This window comes from Heloderma suspectum, chromosome 17, assembly GCF_057233095.1.
Source record: "Heloderma suspectum isolate Gila_16-S chromosome 17, 16-S_ref, whole genome shotgun sequence".
Classification (NCBI taxonomy): Eukaryota; Metazoa; Chordata; class Lepidosauria; order Squamata; family Helodermatidae; genus Heloderma; species Heloderma suspectum.
In genome coordinates this window covers 3,654,149-3,674,931 of record NC_139474.1, presented here as the reverse complement: position 1 = coordinate 3,674,931, position 20,783 = coordinate 3,654,149, and the positions used below count along the sequence as shown (strand labels likewise).

Here is a 20,783-nt window from a genome sequence, read left to right as displayed (position 1 = left end):
CTGGGATCTACTGGCAGATCTCTGGGTTATTTACAATAAATCAGCAGTTTCCTACTCCCAGTAATTTCACTCCATCAAGAACTAAAGGTCCTCCCTGCCCGCCCTGCCCCGCCTCCGAATTAAACTGCTGAAATGAAGCTTGGGGGGAAAACCAGGAGTGGATGTTAAGGTGAAAGGACGGTCTGTAAGCTCCTTTACTCAAAGTGCTGGTGATAGCCTTTAGGGCACAATCCTGTGTATGTTTAGACGGAGAAAAGGCCTACAATTTCCACGCTGGCTGGGGAACGCTGAGAGTTGTAGGCCTTTCTTCTGTCTAAACGTGCATAGGATTGTGCCCTCAAATACTTTTACCGTTTGGGATCCAGATAATCTGAAGGATCGCCGCCTCCCGTATGTGCCTGCCTGCCTGCTTATCAAGATCAGGTCTGGGCAAAAGGTAGCCTGTAGACTGCACACAGCCCCCGCTGCCCACTGTTGTGGCCTCCACCTCTCCTGCCACACTGCCAAATTCTACAGCAAAACAGAAAAGAAAAAAAAGAGTGGGTTTAGGGGTTTAGACATCCCAGTTTTAGTGCTATGGGGTGCTAAATGGGTCAAATTTAGTTTGTTCTAAAGTGGCCCCTGAACACCTCCCTGCCCAAAGGTGCCCACCCCGATTGAGATCTTGTACAGAGGCCTTCTTGTGTGTCCCAGCAACCCTTGGGACCTGGGGGGATGTCTTTTTCACAAGGAGCCTTGCCCAGATGTTGGAACCCGCTCCCAAGGGAGGCCTGCCTTGCCATGGTTACATTCATAGCAGGGCTGAAGTCGATGTACCCAGAGCTACCTTCCCTTCTCCTGATGTCTCCCATCTCCAGTCCGGTTTCCAAGCACCTTGCAAAGTTTTATCTTCGTTCATTCGGACCAGACGTTCTTGCAAAGCGCTCTGCTTTGCCGTGATAGTTCAGCTCTAGTAAGAGGACTTTACTTGCTCCATGACTTTGAACACCACAGTGAGCAAGCAAATTTGTCTTGGATAATGGGAACAACGCCGCATGTTTCCAGACACTAGGGAGCAATAGAGAATGTACTGCATCAACGACCATTTGTCTTGGTCATCCCTCTTGTCTGATCAGTTCCTTTGTCCTGATCCCTCTTCTTCCTCTTCCTCCTTTTGCCTCTGCAACAAGCAACATGTGAAAGCAAGCAACCATAGCTCATGCCTTTGCTTACTTACACTCATGCACCCAGCTTTAGCGGGTGCTTATAGTTAAACAGTGTTAGAGAGCTATCTCTGATGATGTGTATAAAAGCCCTAATAAAGTAAGTCGATTTGACCTTCTTTTAAACTGGCTCTAGCCTACATTTATTCCCTCTAATACCAAATGCTGCATTACCACGCTTTCTCCGTATAAAGCAACTCTGCTGCAAGTCACACCAGACTTTCCAACAATTTGTAGAGCTTGAGATGATGCTGACCAGAACAAGGGAAGATAAGAATCAAAAGCAATAATAAAAGAGCCAATTCTGGTACCAATGTCCTTAAGAAAAGGAACTTTGAGAATTCTCTCTCTCTTTCTCCCACACAGGAATTTTACAGCAAATTACAAGAGCGCAGTGTGGCTTACATCAATGTCGATATTGCGGTCTTTGGTAAGCGCCACCATTATTATTATTACTACTACTACTACATATTATTATTATTACATATTATTAGAAAAAAAATAAAATGGTATCCAAAGATATCAGGGCATTGTACAAAACAAGACATCAAAATGGCCATAGAATCCTAAGAATACAAGTAAAAAACTGAACAGAAAATGGTCATTAAACAATTTAAAAGGCATTGAAATATAAAAGGACGAACTAGGTAAACAAAACTGAAAACTCTGTGAAGCTGGTGCCTGTTGCACGTTTACTTTCACAAAACAGGGTTCTGTAACAGAGAAGGGGGTCTCTCCCTTGTTAAACTCACAAGGTGTGGAAGGTACGTTGAGGAGAAGGTGCTTTAATTCTCGCATTTGCACACCTTCAAGCTGTACTGATCAACTTATTACACACTGTTAAAATGATAATTTAAGATGCAATGCTACCTATACATGTTTAGACAGGAAAAATGTCCTACAACTCCCGTTAATGTTCAGGGAATGGCCTGAGGGACTATCGGGCAGCAATCTTGCTGGACTTAAGCAGGTCTTAGCCTGGTCTGTATTTGGCTGGGAGACTGTACGGGAACCCAGGCTGTGTCGCCCTTGAGTTCCATGATGGAACAAATGTGGGACACAGATATACTAAAATAAAAACTTATCAAATTTCTGCCTGATGGATTGATATTTATATCCAGGCTTTTTTCCTCTTGCAAGGAACCCAGGGCGGCGTACGTGGTGGTCCTCCTCTCCATTTTATCCTCCCAACAACCCTGTGAGGTAGGCTAGGCAGCGAGTCAGTGACTGGCCCGAAGTCACCCAGTGAGCTTCCTGGCCAAGTGAGGATTTGAACACGGATCTCCAGAGTCCCAGGCCAACACTGTAACCTCTACACCACACTTGTTCAACGCTCTAGCCAAGGGGTGTGGAATCTAAGGCCCCAGAGCCAAATCCAGCTCCCGTAGAGTCCCACTCCATCCCTCTGAGGTTCCCCAGTGGGCCACGCCCCCTTCTCCTGGCTCCACCCCTTTCTCTCAACTGACAGTTGTTGGTTTCCTGGCTTTTGTGCAGTTTCCCCCCCATTCTGAATGCTTGAAATGCCTTTCCTAAGGCTTGATTACCGTTAGTAAAAGCTTTAAACTACAGTATGCTGGGGTGGGTGTTTCTTTTGGTATTTTTGGCCCCCTTCGGCTTTGGTACCTCCCGCCACTAGAACATGGCCCCTGGGAACTTATCGGAAATAGAATTCAGCCCTTGGGCTGTAAGAGATTTCCCACCTTTAGCTAACCACTACACCACACTGCCTCTCCACGCTGGCCTTTCTCCCATCAAGGAGATCCAAGAGCGGCATAGAGAATCTCCCATCCAGGCACTGCCCTGCTTAGCTTCAGGAAGGTTCCTGCATCAAGCAGCACCTTCAGTCCATTTTAACCAGTACAGGACCACATTCTAGGTCACTGGCCTTTCCCTTTTGCTGCTACAGTGCAGCGGGGCAAATTTCTGGTGGGCTTTTGCAAAAAGTGTGTGTAGGGTGAGAAATGATCCTAGTCCTTAAGATCTGTGTTGCTGATTTTTAAAATAACGTGGCTCTTGTCTTTTGAAGTGAGTTAATAGGCTTCTCTGCACCAGATTTTTATCCCACAACTTTACCAGGTCTTCTGCATCTAGATCCTTTGCAGGATTAAGCTCAGCCGTTTACACACACTTCCCCCTTTTTTCCCCATGGGGATTTCCTTTATCTGCAAGTTCTATATGTTTCATTATGCAGTCACTAGATGGTGCTGTGATATAGCTGCTGTTATAGCGCAACTCCATAAATACACGGAGATTTTCAAATCGCCATTTTAAAATAGCTCATTATCCCCGTTACAAATAAAGCTGTGGAAATTGTCACAAAGCACGGGAGAGGCCCTGGAGGTTGATGATGTCATGTAAAGGATCCGCAAACTTCCGGGAGTAACCAATCTCGAGTGCAGGATAAAAGCCTTTGCATAGAAGCCCGGTGTCTCTTTTTCTGGCAGAGTTTCAGAAGTTTCTGGCATATTTTTCAGCAGGTTGATGGGCAGCTGTTCCTCCCATCACTGTGTACAGTGCATGCTGGGAGAAAGCTGCTCCTGATGAACTTTGCCAGACACACAGCTGTTAAAAGCAAAGAAGCACTGCTGCCAGAAAAGAAAGCTGGCAACCCTACTCAATACCTTCTTTGCTTCTCTTTTTCCTTTGACAGCCAACGCTACCTTGAGGGCCCAGGCAACGCCACCTGCTCAAAGTGTTATTTTTGCAGCTGCTCGCCAGGTAACACTGGAGAGATTATGAGGGTGGGGGATAAATGCTTCCTAGAATAACTGTCTGTGTGCAGGACCAATGCTAGAACAATTATCCCAGCAAAATAATATTGTGAACCATGGTAAGTTAATGAAGCCTCCATGTCCAGGAGTATTATGTCTCTAAATACCAGCTGCTGAGGGCAAATAACAGGGGCTTTTGAGTTTCCAGAAGCTGGCTGTTTTTGGAAACAGAATGTTGGATTAAGTTAATATCTGTCTGATCCACAAGGACATTCGAATGTTTCAGTGAGGGTAAGGATCTTGCAGTAAAGGCTGGTGAAAGAAGAGGGGAGGAAAGAAAGATCCCATATAACAGAGGTGCTAAAAGACTCTTGTCTCTCTGATTTGGAAGCTCTGCCTTTTGCACAAAAGAGGACGGGGCTCCAGGGGCATTGATAAAGCTGAATAGGAGGGGAATTTAGCAAAAGCTTTTAATGTTGTAGCATCACCTGTGGGACAAGCTACACCTGCCAAAATTTTAACGGTTGTGTAGAAATTCTGTACGGGTTGTGTAGAAATTATGTACGGGTGCACTCCTATGCATGCGTAGGCAGAAAAAAAGTCCTACAACTCCCAGCATGCCCCAGCCAGCCATCCTGGCTGGAGAATGCTGGGAGTTGTATGACTTTTTCTGTCTAGACATCCATAGGACAGAGCCCTAAGAGGAACATGCTGAAAAGAGAGAGAGAGAGAGAGAGAAGAAAAGGCTTGTTTCAGTCTCCTCCAGGGTGTATCCTTATGAATATCAGAAGAGCCCTGCTGGCTCAGACCCAGGGCCCATCCACTCCACCATTCTGTTCACACAGTGGCCAACCGGCTGCCCACGGGACACCCACAAGCAGGACATAAGTGCAACAACAGCACCCTCCTGCCCATGTTCCCCAGCAACTGGCGTACCTCTGATACTGGAGGTAGCACGCAGCCATCAGGACTAGTAGCCATTGATAGCCTTCTCCTCCATGAATTTGTTGAATCCATTTTTAAAGCCATCCAAATTGGTGGGCATCACTACATCTTGTGGTAGCGAATTCCATCGTTTGCACTTCGCGCTGTGTGAAGAAGTCCTCCCTTTTCTCTCTCCTGAATGTCCCACCTTTCGGCTTAAGGGGACAAGCCCTTTGGGTTCTAGCATTAGGAGAGAAATTGTTTCCAGTGTGACCTCATCCTTGCTGAAAAGGGATGTCTGGAATTACCCACTTACTTTTCCTCTTGAGGTCAAGACGCCAGCAGATACGTCTGTGTCCGTCTATGAAAACTGGAAACGCCACTTCAACCGAAGCAGCCCTGCCTATGGGATTATCCCCAGGTAAAAGGGTTGTGGGGAGGCCGGGGAGGCTCTTCCTCTCCCCTTCCCTCTCTATTCCCTCGAATTTTTATACCCCATTCCTGGAGGTGATCAGCAACAGCCCAACTTCAATCACGTATAACCAAATAATAACCCTCCATGTAAAACAAAAAAGATCCAGCACTTTGTGGAATCTGTAAGCATCCGCCGTACACCAATTCATTTCTGAACCCAATTCAAAGTGCTGTTGTCTAAGCCCCCAACTGGCTTAGGTGCCTGAACTTTAGGTCCTAAAGGAATACCTGCTCCCAACTTGCCCATTTATTTTTATTTACAGTATTTTGATCCTCAGCCAAAAAAAGACTCCTGGAGCGGCTTACAGATAATCCGTACAAGCAGACAGTCCCTGGCTGCAGGCTTACAATCGAAAAAGCCATGACACGCAAGGAAAAAGGGATGGGGAGGGAAGAGGAAAAAAATAAAAACTTTCTGCAGGGCTGGTGGAATGGCCGTCTACTGAGGTCTTCTGTCGATGTCTTCCTCTGGATACCCCTGGCTGGGTGGCAACCAGAGAGAGGGCATTTACAGCTGTAGCACCCATCTGTGAAACCCACTCTCCATTTAGGCCCTTTTTCTTCACTCAGGCCTTTTAGATGTGTTGGGCAATTTCACTTGCTTTGCCTCTTGCGCTGTTTTATTTTCATTTTTGTGGATTTTGTTTTATTCTAGTAGTTTTTACATGATTGTTAACCCACCCTAAAGTCATCTGAGATACGGTGGTATATTATTTTTTTTAAACTGTGCATTTCTTGACAAAATTGCCTTGCCACACAACCCAGTATAATGAGTCGGCTGGGCTGAGAGGAAAGTCGCAGAGGATAAAGGGCTGTTTTAGTGGAGTCAGCTGGGAGAAATAAAGACTCTGCTTAGTGCCAGCAGGGAGCATGACAGCAGAGGAAGGGCAAATCGGGGGCTAAGTTAAGCTGGTTTCCTCCCCTCCCTCTCTCTCAGCCCAGGCCATCACCTGTGCCCTCGCAGAAGCCTGAAGGTTGCATGTTCTAGTCCCAGCTTGGAGAACTGCTTCCCAACTTACACTCTTCCTGCCTTGTTCAGTTTAGGGTCACTGGGTGCTGGAAGCGATTTTGCCCCGTTTATTCATTACTTGGGCATCACATCCATGGACATCGCTTACACCTACGATCGGGTAAGTCTGGGTGCAAAGCATCAGTCCCGGGGGCCAAATCTGCCCCCGCAGGGTTCCCCAGAAAACCACGCCCCAGCCCCCAGCCCCACCACCTTTCTCCTGATTGGTTGGTGGGTTCCCAGCTCTTGCATTCCCCCCCCCCTTTTTTAAAGGTTGAAATGCCTCTCCTGAGGCTTAGATGGCAAGATGCTGGTATTGTTGGTCACGCCCCTTTTGCCTTCGGCCCCTCCCACCACTGGAACACAGCCCCAGAAAGCTTCTCTGAAACGGGGTTCGGCCCTCAGCCTGAAAGAGGTTCCACACTCCTGCCCTATACACACTAAATCGACCCCTGAGATTTTCCGAGGAGGCCTTATTGGTCACTCCACGACCAACAGTGTGTGGGCAGGTAACGGCACATACGCTGTCTTCTCGGTAGCGGCACCCACCTTTAGGAACATTCCCCCACACGTGGTTTGAGAAGTGGAAATGGTGGCGATCTTTAAACGGCTCTTGAAGACGTATCGGTTTGCGCAGCCTTTCCCTGACTTATAATAAATCCATGACACTGCTCTCTTCTGCTGTTGTCCTTATTGTAACATTTTAAGGTATTTATTATTATTATTATTATTATTATTTACATTAGTGTTTATACTGTATTACATGTATCTGTTGTAAAATGGTTAGAGGTTTTAGGATATCAAATGGTGTAGAAGTAGTGTGTATAAATAAGTATATCAATAATAAAAACCAGGCTGTGCAAGATGGCGAAACTCATAACAAAATGGCTGTTCTTTCCTTTGTTCTTTCACCTAGAGCAAGTCCTCTGCACGTATCTATCCCGCTTACCACACAGCCTTTGACACCTTCGACTACGCAGAAAAATTCATTGATCCAGGTAAGGGATGTGAGTAGAAAGCTGAAGCCATCTGGACCGAGCCCCTGGTTTTGCAACCACATCTCCAGATTATATATCTGTAGAATTATTGATTGATTAATAGCATATCTATCCTGCCCTTTATCCAAAAAAAAGTCTTCCACGGTGCCTTTTTAACAGAAATAAGACAGTCTCCACCTGCGGGCTTACAGTCTAAAAGACACGACACAAAAGGAAAGGGGATTGGGAGGGAGGAGGAAAAAAAGCAAAATTCAGGCACTAGATTCTTCGTTGCAAAGTTCAGCAGGCCATGGACAGAGTGGAAGGGCTGCTGCTTCCTCTCCCTCTGACATCCGCAGCAGCGAGCTGGCAGAGAGACAGAGGGGGGCACTCACTGGAGCTGTATGCAGGCACGGTGGACGGGTGCCCAACTGCTGCTTCCTCTCCCTCTGATGCTCAGCGACAGCGTTACTAACCGGAACCTTTTCGGGTTTGGACTTGATGATCTTATAGGCCCTTTCCAACCCTACTATTCTATGATTCTGTGATTCTCTTTGCTTTGCCTTTCCCTCTTCATTGCTTCTCTGCCTCGCCCCTTTCTTTCATAAACGATTTGGGACACTTTAGTTTAGACGTTAATCGACTAAAGGGGCACGTGGTCTAAGTTTATCAGTCGACGAGTGGAGTAGAGAAACAGATTAGGGCTTTGTATTGTCATGTCGCCCTCTCCCTGCTTCCCCTGCACTTTGCGCTCAGCTTTGAGGTTGTACTCAGCTCCGGGCCAGGCTGTTTTGCGGCTAGGGTGGCCCTTTGTGGATTGCCAAGGAAGGAGGACATGCATCACACACAAAAAGAGGACACTGTTTTCCATAAAATGTGCGTATCATAGAATCATAGAATATGCTAATGTATATGTACAGATGCAAATTTAGAAAAAAATATTATAATTTAAAGAGAAATGTACATTTCAGCGTAGGGTAGAAGACATTGACCAGATGACCTGTGTGCCTGCGTGGTCAGCTTACATTCCAGGTGCTGCTGATGGGCAACTTCAAGGCCTCTGGGCTCTCCCTTCTGACAGTGCTTTATTTTTAAACCAGACTTGGACCCAACAGGCCTCCAAAGAGGGGACAGTCCTTTAGTACAGCGGAGGCTGATGGCTCTGATGTCGGTGGGGCAGTGAATCTGCTCCGGGTTTCAGTCAGAACTCTAAAGGAGCTCTCCAAGGTGCAAAGCTTTAGAGTTCTGACTGGTTCTGACTGAAACCCGGAGCAGATTCACTGCCCCACCGACATCAGAGCCACCCATCTCCACTGCTCTGGTAGCCCGTCAAATAGAGGATGGCTTCAAAACAGAGGACCGCTCTTCTGGAAAAGAGGACACGTGGCCACCCTATGACCTGGTTCATCCCCCCAGGGTTCACCAGCCACCAGGCCGTGGCACGGACGGCTGGCAACGTTTTGCTGCGCCTGGCAGACGCCTTGATCCTGCCACTCAACGTCAGTGACTACGGGGAGATGCTGCAACAGATGTACAGCACTGCTGAGCAGGTGTTCCAGGCGGATCTGGCCAATCACAGCATCTCGCTTGGTGAGACAGTGGGGGCAGTCCTGGACCACACTGCAGGGCTGGGTTGTTGGGTGGCAGCCTCCCTCCCACACACTCGCCACTTCTGGTTTGCATCCGCTTTGCTAAACAACCCAGGAACATTCCTGGGTTGTTTGTTGTGATGTCCAAATCCGGCACTCTGGGTTTATTGAGAGTTAAACAGCCCAGAGTTTGAACCCATGGTTTGTTGTCGGGTTGAATCTCTGGGTTGCTTAACCCTCAACGTCATGACTAATAACCCAGATTCCTGGGTTGTTTAGGAGAGCGGATGCAAAGCGGAAGTGGCAAATAGACAGGGGGCTGTCGGTTCACGCCCACACCACCCTGAGAACTCATGGGTAGTTTTAGCCATTGGAGTTACATACGAAGCAGTTCATGGTCAAGTGATCACAAGTGACTTGGAGGTGGGTTCATGGGTGGGTTTGTTTCCTCGTTATTCCCAGTTGTTGATTGGTTGTGTGAACTGTTGTAAACTGTGCATCCATGTTGTAAAGAAATATTGTTTAAGGCTAAAGATCTGATGGGATTATTCAGTAATGATGCTTCCTGTTAGAAAGGCAATTAGCAGAGAGAGAGAAAAGGCAAAACAGAACAAGCATTTTACTAGTCTTACTTGCATACAGGCTATCTTAGGAAAAGAGAAACAAAACAGCTTCACTCTCAAATATTCTTGAATATAAAAATGCAGGTACAGTACAGAGTTTCAAAAAGTTTGTTCAGTCCATTTTTTGTGCTATTACACAGGCAGTTGCAAAAAACACACATCTGCTCCCAGGTATGGAAGAGGTGAGAAGGAGGGAGAGAGGAAGGAAAGAAGGAAGGAAGGGAGGAAGGGGAGGAGCAAAGAAAGCAGGAAGTCTCAGGAAACCACATTGTAGGCTATAGAGATCCTAAGGCTAAGAGATTAATTATACAAGTCTGAAATCCCGCATCCATATTGGGGGTTTCTGCTTCTGGATTCTTTGTGGGATCACAACCGGCTAGTTTACATGGGCGAGCACGTGGTTTGAATCAAGGGAAGTCCGTCCTCGGCAAGTTCTATGTTTCTATACGTTTAATTTTACGGCCACTAGATGGTGCTGTGATAATAGCACTTTGCTGTCATTATGCACTGCCGATAAAATGGATTAACGTCCCTTGTTGCTTTATCTCCACTGTTTTTGAAAGCGGGATAAAGGGGGGAAAGTGCAGGAGACGTCCTGGAGGTTGACAACATCATGTGAAGGACCCACAAACCTCCGTGAGTGGCCAATCATGAGCATGCAATACATCGCTTGTGTAGAAATGCTCTAAGTATGTCAAAATTCCCCAGAATTAACTAACTGCAACATTGCCCCCTCCCTCCCAGACACTTGCAGACGAGATTGCAATGTTCCCAACAAGATCGAGGGGCACTCTGCCTCTCCCCATCTCTGATTAAGGACCACATGCATGGCCCCGAGGCATGATTTCCTCTGCTAAGGGCTGCCAAGGTCAATCCAGACCTTTTTTTTTATTGTTTTCCTAGGCATTTTTAGCATTTTAACATTCCAGTTTTTTAGCTCTGCTGTCTTAAATCTGCTGTCGCGTTTTGAATATCTGCGCTGCTGTTGAGTTTTTTGTTTGCTCTGGTTGTATTTTTATTCTGTAGTTTTGGTCTGTTATATTTTATATTGTATTTTTGTTATATTTTTGTGGTTTTAATTTTGTGAACTGCCCAGAGAACCCCGGCTATTGGGTGGTATAAAAATAAAATTAAATAAATAAATAAATTAAATAAATAAACAACATTCAAGTAATTAGCAATTGCACAAATAGCTTAAAAAAAAGAGTAAATCACAGGTCTGAATTCAGACAACTGTTTCTGAATCAGGAACAATGGATCAAAAAACACTTACCTCCCACCAGAATCCAAATCTGATCCTCTGCACTGCTATTTACTCTAAAACACACACACCCATTCACACGACTGCTGACTCTGTGAATTGTGTCAGGTCTAACTTGGCCTTTTGAATCATAGATTCCGAGGACAACAAAGGGAGCATATAGTCCATGCAACAGCTTGGCTTTTTCCACCCAGACCCTGATCTGTTTTGCTTCCCCCCATTCCAGTCCCCCTCAAGAACGCAATTGCACGCTTCCAGTCAGCGGCCGCTGGTCTTAACCAGCGGATAGAAAACCTGCGGAAAGAAGAATCTCCCAGGTGAATGTTCCAACATGCTTCATAACATTGTGTTTTTATATATAAGTATTTAAATGCGACACCTGTATATCGCATTTTAGAGTGTTCAAGTCACTTTACATTCATTAATCCTAATAATGCTTACTAACAACCCTGTAAGGTAGGCCAGAATTCTTATCCACAAATTACAGATGGGAGAAAGGTATGACTGATGGCCAAAAGGTAGTGGGAGATTAGTCTGTCAACAGATCGCTGTTAGTTATGCTGCCTGTATGGTGTTAAAGCTTGTTTCAAATAACTCACCGACACTGATTGCTCCTGTGCGAACTTGGCTTTTGCTAGCCATCTCTGTGAACTTTGCTGTAAGGCCTTGTGGTCTGTTGATAGACTGATCTCCCACTACTTTTCAGCCATCAGTCATACCTTTCTCCCATTTGTAATTGGTGGATAACAATCACAGCCTACCTTACAGGGTTGTTAGCAAGCATTCCTAGGATTAATGAATGTGAAGTGACTTGGACACTCTGAAATGCTATATGAAGGATCCTTTGAACCAGGGGCAGGGAGTTTCAGGCCCGGGGGCCAAATCCAGCCCCCCTGGGTTCCAAATCCAGCCCTTTGTTTCTCTAGAGGGACATGCCCCACCTCCTTTTCCCAAACCACCAATCGTTTGGTAATGTCCCGGCTTTCGTGCAGTTTCCCACCCCCACCCTTCTAAAAAGCTGAAATGCCTCTCCTCAGGCTTAGTGAGTGCCAATAAGAGCGTTAAGCTACAAGAGGCTGGTGATTCTTCTATTTTTGGCTTTCCCCTTTTTGTCCTTGACCCACCATCGCCACTGGAACGTGGCCCCCGAGAGCTTCTCTGATGAGATGGGATTCAGCCCTCGGGCTGAAAAAGGTTCCCCAACCCTGTTCAGAACCAACCTTGTCTCTCTCTCCCTTCTCCGGGCTTCTTGACAGCCCCCTCCATGTGCGGATGGTAAACGACCAGCTGATGCTGCTTGAAAGGGCGTTCCTGAACCCCAGGGCCTTCCCCGACAAGTATTACTACAGGTAAGCAAAGCCAACTTTCTCTGAAACTTTCCCTCCAGATGTTGCTGGAGCAGAGCTCCCATCAGCCTCAGTCAGCAAGGCCAATGACCAGGGATGATTGGCATTGTAGTCCACCAACATCTGGAGGGTCACAGGTTTTCCATCCCTGTCCTAAAAGTGTCTGACTAGCTGCTCTGGGGAGAGAGAGAAAATCATGATGCATGATTTGATAAGGCCGTTCCCTGTGTCATTGATTTATTTATAGTATATCCTTTTCTTCAGCCAAAAAAGGCTCCCAGTGTGGCTTACAATGATTAATAATAAGACAGTCCTTGTCTTCAGGCTTACAATGTAAAAGACACAACACAAAAGGGATCCGGAGGGAGGAGGAAAAAAGCAAAACTCGGGCACCAGTTCTTCGTTTCAAAGTGCTTGTAGAGAAAGGCGAAACAAGCTCCCTGCAATGCTCTTTCTCCAGCCCTTGTATGGGACCAGGTTGGTCTCCCCTTGCTGTGATGTTCTTCCTGGGTGGCAGAGGGTGCAGCGTCTCAGTGGCCCTTGCTTCCCTGGCCAGTGGAAGAGCCCAGAGTCTGCAGTCCGGGGGAACGGGCAGTTGGAGCTATGTTAGCAGTCTAAATATGTAAATGCACTATATTTTATTTACTTATTATAGTTGTATCCTGCATGTCTACCAAAGAATGGCACTCAAGGCGGCTTCCAGAACCAATTAAAATGGATTTAAACGATAAAACAATCCATTAAAATACAAGGGAAACATAAAAATTACAGGAAAAAATATGAGCGGAAACAGCGCCCAACCCACCAGATCCCTGTACAGGCTCAAGGCCTTCTTAAATAAAGCGTTTTTTGCGGTCCATATATTGTGAGCAATTTGGCCCAGTTTTTGCTGCTGCTTCTTCTCACCTCACCCCCCCCCTCTCTCCTCATGCAGCCACGTCCTCATGGCCTCCAAGTCATCCACTGTTGCTACCTTCCCAGGCCTTGCCGATGCATTCAACAGCGCCAAAGCGCTGGGAGACTGGAAGAGTGTCCATAAACACCTGACGATCGCTATCCAAGCGATAGAGAACGCCGCATCCATCCTTGAGCCCGTAGCTGGATAAGGGTGATGGAACAATTCTTATCGTTGTTGTATTATCGAAAGGCGGGTTTTAAATCTTTTAAATAAATGCGTAAAAGACTTCAAGAGTGGTCAAAATGCTTAACTTCCCTTATCTCTGTATTGTTTACTTTCCAGCAAATCGCAGTAAAGGGATTATACAGAAATTAATGCGGTGAGGGAAATATTGGGCAGCAACAGAGTTTACCGATCCAGGCAGCTATTGTGGTCTCTCTCTCTTTCTCTTAAATATGGCTAAATAGTTGGTGACTTCTCTCCCAAACCATCTTGTTCCTTTCTCTGTTGTTTCTTGCTTTAAAAAAGTGCAGCTTCAACCTCGTAGCTAAGTGTCTAGGGCATCGTTTTTTGACCCTGTTATCATCCATTCAAAGGCACTGGCATTATTGGCCATATTTTAAGAGGAAAGAAAGGGAGAGGGGCCACCGGAAAAAAAGAAAAATCCAGCAGAGCACATGGACAAAAGGCAATGCTCTTGGTGACAAGGAAAAGGCGGGAAGGCTGCTTGCTAGAAAGGATTGCCCTTGGAAGTGTGGTTATAGGGAGGGATTGGGGAAAGCTATAGGCTCCATGCGGTGTACAGCACCTTTGCCCGCTCTGCTGGCTGATAGGATCCCGAGTTACTTCTGCCGCTGTTCTCCTTTCCATGCTCGGTCAAGGGAAATGGATGAGAATGGGGGGGGGGTGATCCATTTTTGAGCTCATAGAAATGTAGGGTTCTGCACTCCCTTAAATTTGTACATTCGAATCATCTGCTCTTAAAATCAATAAAGCTCTGCATACCTGAGAATCAGGAAGAAGGGAAGGGGAAGGGCATTGCAGGAATGGATGTAAAACTAGGATGCTGCATGGAGGTTTGTTGTTGTTTTTAACAAAGGGAACCCAAAAGCAGCCCCCTGACTTTCTCAGGAGTAAGCCTCATTGAAAAAAATGTGATTTATTTCTGAGTAGAGCTGGTTATCCATGCCAGCTCATTGTTTCTTGAGGCAAAGAAAGGGGAGAAAGGAGAGAACCGGCCCCACTCCTATTCAAGGGTGTGCAGAGATGGAGATACTCATTTCCAAACCCCCAAAGGCAGTGTGAAGCAAAGCACCTTGGAGAGCTCCTTTAGAGTTCTGGCTGGTTCTTCTGGCTGAAACCCAGAGCAGATTCACCGCCCCACTGACATTAGAGCCACCAGTCCCCACTTCTGCCACCTGCTACTGGCGGTTTTTACTGGTGATGCTGCCAGGGACTGAACCCGGCACCCTCTGCAGGCAAAGCAGGGGCTCTGCCACTGACCTACGGCCCAATTCATGGTTTTATCTAACATTAATGCTGCTTAATGATGGTGGATGTATTTTATCTATTTATTTATTGCATTTATATCCTACCTTTTTTCCTCTAAGGAAGAAAAGACGTAGGACTCTTAAGGAGGCAGGAGATCCTTAAGGAGTTGCTCAGGGGGTCCAGTTCATAAGGGGAACCCGGACAGGCTGATACTGCCTACCTTCCCATCTGCATAGTGATGCTCTCTACTCACAGGACTGTACCACTTCAGTCTATAAGTGGGCGAATGCGTGTTGGCATACTCCCTCATGTCAAACTCTCTTTGTTCTTAGAAAGGTAGCCGGTCAGGGAGATGATTCTTTATCTGTACACTCTGCCTCACCTTGCTGTTTTTTATAGGGGAAAATATTCAGACATGCTAATTCTCTCCCTGCAGCCTGAATGGGTACAGTCCTACAAGAGCTGAATCACCAGATTCTGTAGCGTGGCTGTTTGATTTGGCCCATCCCACAGCTGCCCTGAGGGTTTGTGTTGGGGGACACAGAAGTCTGAAAGGGGGGAACACACCGCTGTTGAACCACGTAGCCATGCTTGTGCAAGTGAATTTTATTACCCTGCTTCAGAATAAAAGGAAAGAGATTCTAGGCGGAGGAGGGATTGCCGTGGACTCAAGCAGCCCCTTTTAGGGGGAGAGTTTGCAAGCTTGCATCTAAGTGATTCTGTTGCAGCTGTGGAAGGAAGGGGGCAAACCAAGAGGGGGGCTTCCCCTCTCCCCCACTTGGCCATCAGTTTCCATAGAGGAGGCAGTGTCTTCAGTATTCCTCAGTGGACCGTGGTGGTCCTTCTTCATCGATTTGCACTGGTTGGCAGAAACAGTCAACTATGTCATCGGTTCCAGTCCTCGCATCCAAAAATACTGAAAACGTGCATTTCTTTTTCTGAAAGGCCAAAGAAACAAACAAGTCAGAGAGTCCTAGAGTGCCCTGTTTTACAAATATCACACATCCCCCATTCTTATCGGAGTCCTCTGAAGTGTACTCTAGAGCACGCTGTCCTGGATTTCATGCCTGCACCTGGCACCCCACGTAGCAATCAGAGAAGATCAGCTCTCGGTTGTTCGTTTTTGAAGAACGCTTTCTGTTTATCTCTTAAATTAGCCCCAACAAAGAATCACAAACCCAGTAGCTTGAATGTCTGCGGAGAAATGGATTGCAAACTCTCAGGAGCAGGGGTGTAGGTGTCCGTTTTGAAGTGCGGCGGCCGCCAAAGAGAACCCATCGTCATCACCCTACCTCGCTCTCGATTATTATACTCGAATTTGCTAACACTCTGGTTAAAAACGCCACTGTATAACACAGACATCCTAAACAAACAAACTGCTAATAACATCTCATAATTTCGTTTACCTCGGCACGACTGCAATCTTCGGCGTAGGTTCCGTTGAACTCAGTGGCGCTGCTTAGGTCTGACTGTATAGAGCAGCGGTGTTGAACCGCTTTCAGCCCAAGGGTTATATTCAGATTTGGGGAAGCTCTCAGGGGGGCACATTCCAGTGGGGGCCAAAAGGCAAAAATGGGATGGGCCCCAAATAACAAAAAAATACCTGCATAGTTTAGCTTAATGTTCTTAGTGACAGTAATCAGGCCTTAGGAACTTAGGGGGAATCTTTTAGAATGGGGGGAAAAAACATGCAAAAGCCAGGAAACCCTTTGAGAATGAGGAAAAGAACTATCCCAAAGCTGGGAAACCAACGAAAAATTGGTGGTTGGGAGAAGGGACAAGGGAGGGGATGTGGCCATGCGGGAAATGCCAGAGGACCAGCTTGGTTCCGCAGGGAAGGTGGATTTCAACAGCTATATATCCCAGCTATATAGGTTCAACTTGAAAAACACACTGAGCTTTAACAAAACAATCTTCAGCCATCTGAAATGTAGCTAAAGCTTGCAATTAGAAATGCAAATCATCTTCTTATCCTTTAAACTTCAAGCATGAAGGAGGAACTCCATCCAAGAAAAGAGAGGAAGTATCCAACCTCTGCTTAATTATTTTCCTCATTCTCCAATTTCTTCTACACAAATCGACCACAAGCAAACATCCAAATGAGCTATTTCTGTTGGTTTCCCAAGTAACTTGGCTTATTTTCTTAGCCAATCCCTGCACAAAATTCCCTGCATCAATGCCTCTGAAACTTACAAGGCGTGATCTCCTCAGAAGGGGCGACTAGCCCTACAAATGGCATTCAGTTCTGCTAAGAAACAAAAAGGTTATTGGCAGTTTCCTTTTAAACAAATCAAAATATAAAGATGCATAGCACAAAAACCCCTGCAACTATTTTTTCCAAAATGTGGCTGGCATAATCCCCTTCAACAGGGCTCCTACGTCTGCAAATCTAAACTGCTGCTGACAAAGAGAAAAATGTTATAGCCATGTGTCAGGAGTGCCCTAGCTGCCTCTTGCAGTCCCCTCCAATAGCCAACTCAGGACACAGACGACGAGGATTCTTTCCAAGGCTTTATTCCTTTATTACTTTATGACTCTTACAGGTACTAATCACTGGCGACTAACCAAGGAAAAGCCCTGGGGATAGATAACAGAGTAGCCTAAGCTCCAGTTAAGGCAGTTGGTCCCCGTTTGAAGGAGAACCTTGGGAAGACCCTGCACTTATGGGCTATGGAGAGATCCTCCCTCTTTCCCTCGGGTCCTCGGGACGCGACCGTTGTTTGCATGCCAAACAAGCGCTACACCTCCTTTCTGTGCCTTCCATCTATCGTTGCTCCCTGCATCTGCGCCGAGCATCCAGCAAGCCCCCCTCCAGCACTCTCTCGCTGCCAGGGTCACTATCTATCCCAGGAATGCTGGCAGGAGGAATCTCTGCCAGCTGCTGTGCTTGTGAGAGATGAGCGAGCACCTCCTCCACGGATTGCTGTTCCCCCTCAGAATCAGAACTGCTCTGGGGCTCTATGGGCTCAATTTCCATCCTGACACCATGTCTTTGATTTCTCATAATAGTGCATTAGAGGCACAAAACCTCAGATTTCCAGATCCTGACTTGGTTTGGTACCTGAGGCAAAATGGACAGCTTCTGAATTGGTCCAAGTAGAAACAGGCTGTTTCCCAAAGCACTGAATTGGGGTCTGAGCAGAATCTTGGGGTCGGTGCACACCTCTGGTTTACAACCATGTGCAAAGGCCACAATGTCAAACACATGAGGTAGAGCGCATACTTTGCAGGCGGAAAGCCTCTGGTGCGGTTCCTGGCATCTCTGCCTAGAAAGATATGGGGAAGCATGGCTGGGAAGGAGCCCTGCCTGAGGCCAGTTGTGAAATTGTGCAAGTATGTTTGGACTGCGAAAGGACCGTACCACTTCCAGGGCTGACAAAGGTGTTTGACTTCTGTGTGCACCCTGACTAAAAACAAAGCAAAATTGGTCGTTATCTTACCTCCTGTTCGAGTTCAGGTACAATCACGCAATGTTTCACGTCCTCATTTGGTTCATGGTGCATGAAGTGAAAGAATCTCCTGTGACCAAAGTGCGGCCCAGGCAGCATCCCTTCCTCCTTCGTGCAGTTGGTGGTCACCACTAACATTGAGAAGGTTACCATAGTCCCAATCGCTTTCTGGAAGCAAAGAAGAAGAGATCTTTGCAATGCAGGCTGCTCACGCTTGCGCCTCCCTCCCCAGTCCTCACACAAACCCAAGGCTGATTGTGCCCGGGGGGGGCGGGGGGATGTGCTTTAAGCCAGGACTTGATTTGAGTCCCAGAATCTACTTCCAAGGTTAAGGATGAAGCCTCAGAACACGCTAAGTAAGAAAGGTTTGAGAAAGGGTGTCTAAGCATGTGCAGAGTGCCTTTCCCCACTACAAAGAAAATTCACCCAACCCTCACCCCAAATAATATTCTAAGGGAGAAAGGTGTGAGAAAGGGTGCGATTGAGATGGCTCCCTCACGGAAGTTTGCGGAAATTTTATCCTGCGATTGAGATGGCTCCCTCATGGAAGTTTGCGGAAATTTTATCCTGCGATTGAGATGGCTCCCTCACGGAAGTTTGCGGGCTCTTTACACGACACCGGGATCATTCAAGGCGTCTCCTGCACTAAATGCCCTTTGTTCCGTTTTTAAATAGATCGCAGATCATGAGCTATCAAATTGCCCCGTTGTGTTCCGCTTGAGTTCCTCCCGTGAAAAGAGGGAAAGCGGCAAGAAGAGGAGCGAGATCGATGAAAGAGAATGGAAGACTCAGAGACGGGGAGACGGAGCGGGGAAGGGGGTGGGGGAAAGGAAGCACGTGAAAAAGGGAGCCGACGTGATCCTGCATTTAAAACGGAAGCAGAAAGCCCCGTTTTAAATGCAGGATTTTAGGCTGGTGTAGAGATGCCCTAAGCATGTGCGGAGTGCCTTTCCCCACTACAAAGAAAATTCACCCAACCCTCACCCCAAATAATATTCTAAGGGAGAAAGGTGTGAGAAAGGGTGTCTAAGCATGCACAGAGTGCCCTTCCCTCATTACAAAGGGAAATCGCCCAACCCTCACAAGAGCCTTCTCAGTCTGGTGCCTTTCAGTTGCAATGGGAGCTGGAGTGAACCGGGCGGGAGAAGGCTGCCGTACAGTGTGGTTTATGGGGCCTGGGCCCAGGATGTGAGTCCAAATTAGTGGCAATGCCCTCCACTCCCGTTTCCTTTGAGAAATCAGTTGCAGCCTTTGCTTGTCCAGCCACGCTGACTCCACCCCAAACCTCCTGTTAAGCGCTTTCCCGTGACTTTGGCTTTCCTCGGTTTGTCCCTCCATGGCCCCCAGATCTAGTTTGCAGAAGCGGGGGAGATTTCTGCTTCTGCGCCCCTGAGGACTCTGTGACCGGAAACGCAAAGCCCTGAACGATTCGGCTTAGGAAAGACCCACTCTGGCCTGGCTGCTTCCGGACGGGCAGCTCGGAGCACCACCCGGTCATTGCGCAGCAGCCAGATTCGACTGCAGAGAAGTTCTCGGGGGCCGCGTTTCCGTGCTGGGTGTCAAAGGCGAAGGGCCCAAAATACCGAACACCTGGACATTTTAGCTCCAAGCTCTTTCTGCCAGCAGCTAGGCCTTAGGAGCGGCATTTCGACTGTTCTGAATGGGAAAGGGGGACTGCACAGCCCCCCAGAGGTCTGGATTGGACGTTAGGCTGGCCGCATTTGTCCACGTGCTGGAGGGGCAACCCCGCTTCTCCATGCTCTGTCCACGCTAGCAGGTGTGACACAGCCATGTCGGCAGGAGGGGACAATTCACTCGATTAGTTTTTGTGAACCGCCCAGAGAGCTTCGGCTATTGGGCGGTATAGAAATGAAATGAAATAAAATAAATAAATAAATAAATAAATAAATAAATAAATAACTGCTGCAGAAATGCTTATTCATCGAAGCGCTATTGCCCGCTCCCTTTCAAGAGTTGTAGAACAAGATTTGTAAAGATTAGAACGGGGGTTAGGGCAAATACCCCCCCCGCCCCCGGTTACATATTTCAGTTGTAAAGGAACCGGGGTTCAGTGGGGTGGGTTTGTTTTAGGAAAGGCACAAGTCCCCAGATGTGATCCATCCCGTCTCCCTGAGGCTCTCCAGCCATCTGTTTCACCTTACCTTGATTTCCATATCTGCACCTTCCAAACGTTTGTAGAAAGGGCCGGTGCTACGTTCATTATAATGCTCCATGGCTTTTCTCTTCCAGTGACTCAACATTGGATGAGATTCCCCTTCCGCCTCCATCCATCTTCGCAGTTGTCTCGCCCTTGCCTCTAGCCGTTCATCTGAGGATGGCTCGGGCCGCACCGGAACGTCCGAATCTTCTGCAGGGTTTGGTTCTGAATGAGGCTCCTCTCCCGAAGGAGGCTCCTGTCCCTCCTCCGTCCCGCACGCCGGCTGACCCAGAAGCAGCGCCCAGCCGAGGAGCAGCTGCCAGCACACCCGGGAGCCGATCATTGTGGCGCGGACACCCTGGAAAGGCAGGCACTGCCTGGCTGCGGGTGGAGCGCCTGCTGATATAGGGGCAGAGAAGCCCCGCCCCCGGGTGGCTCCACCCACAAGCCGGAAGAATCCCGCCTCCTTCGAGACCTGTGCGCAGGGCAGCAAGACCAGGAAGGAAAAAGTCAGTCCAGCCTGACAACCCTGGAAACATCTGTGGCTTCAGGGTCAGCCTTTGGGCAACCTTTTCTGCTCCAGTGAAACGATTCTCGTGTGTCCCTGCCTGATATCTTTCAGCGTGACCTCCTGGAAGCTTTCTGAATTTCCCATTTTTTCTCTGTACAGT

The 20,783-nt window shown here is 47.4% G+C and overlaps 2 protein-coding genes across 3 annotated transcripts in view; one reads left to right on the top strand and one right to left on the bottom strand.

The window, feature by feature from the left end:
- The window catches only part of NAALADL1 (N-acetylated alpha-linked acidic dipeptidase like 1), a 32,975-nt gene extending 19,653 nt beyond the window's left edge, over nt 1-13,322 (top strand). Inside the window, exons 11-19 of one of the 2 annotated variants that reach the window (XM_084824855.1) lie at nt 1,569-1,632; nt 3,853-3,920; nt 5,167-5,258; nt 6,351-6,441; nt 7,237-7,318; nt 8,714-8,887; nt 10,997-11,087; nt 12,027-12,119; nt 13,051-13,322. In XM_084824855.1, the coding sequence (XP_084680981.1) occupies nt 1,569-1,632; nt 3,853-3,920; nt 5,167-5,258; nt 6,351-6,441; nt 7,237-7,318; nt 8,714-8,887; nt 10,997-11,087; nt 12,027-12,119; nt 13,051-13,222 (927 nt within the window). In that variant the 3' untranslated portion in view covers nt 13,223-13,322. The remainder of the gene's footprint in view (nt 1-1,568; nt 1,633-3,852; nt 3,921-5,166; nt 5,259-6,350; nt 6,442-7,236; nt 7,319-8,713; nt 8,888-10,996; nt 11,088-12,026; nt 12,120-13,050) is intronic. The other variant, XM_084824856.1, reaches the window with a different exon arrangement.
- Nucleotides 13,323-15,090: 1,768 nt separating this feature from the next.
- On the bottom strand, nt 15,091-20,557 carry LOC146334229 (uncharacterized). Its single transcript, XM_084823449.1, has 3 exons — nt 20,117-20,557; nt 17,946-18,122; nt 15,091-15,443 (listed from the first exon to the last, which is right to left on the bottom strand). Exons 1-3 carry the CDS (start codon nt 20,453-20,455, stop codon nt 15,318-15,320), a joined length of 642 nt encoding a protein of 213 aa, XP_084679575.1. The 5' UTR covers nt 20,456-20,557; the 3' UTR covers nt 15,091-15,317.
- Between the last annotated feature and the right edge of the window lie 226 nt (nt 20,558-20,783).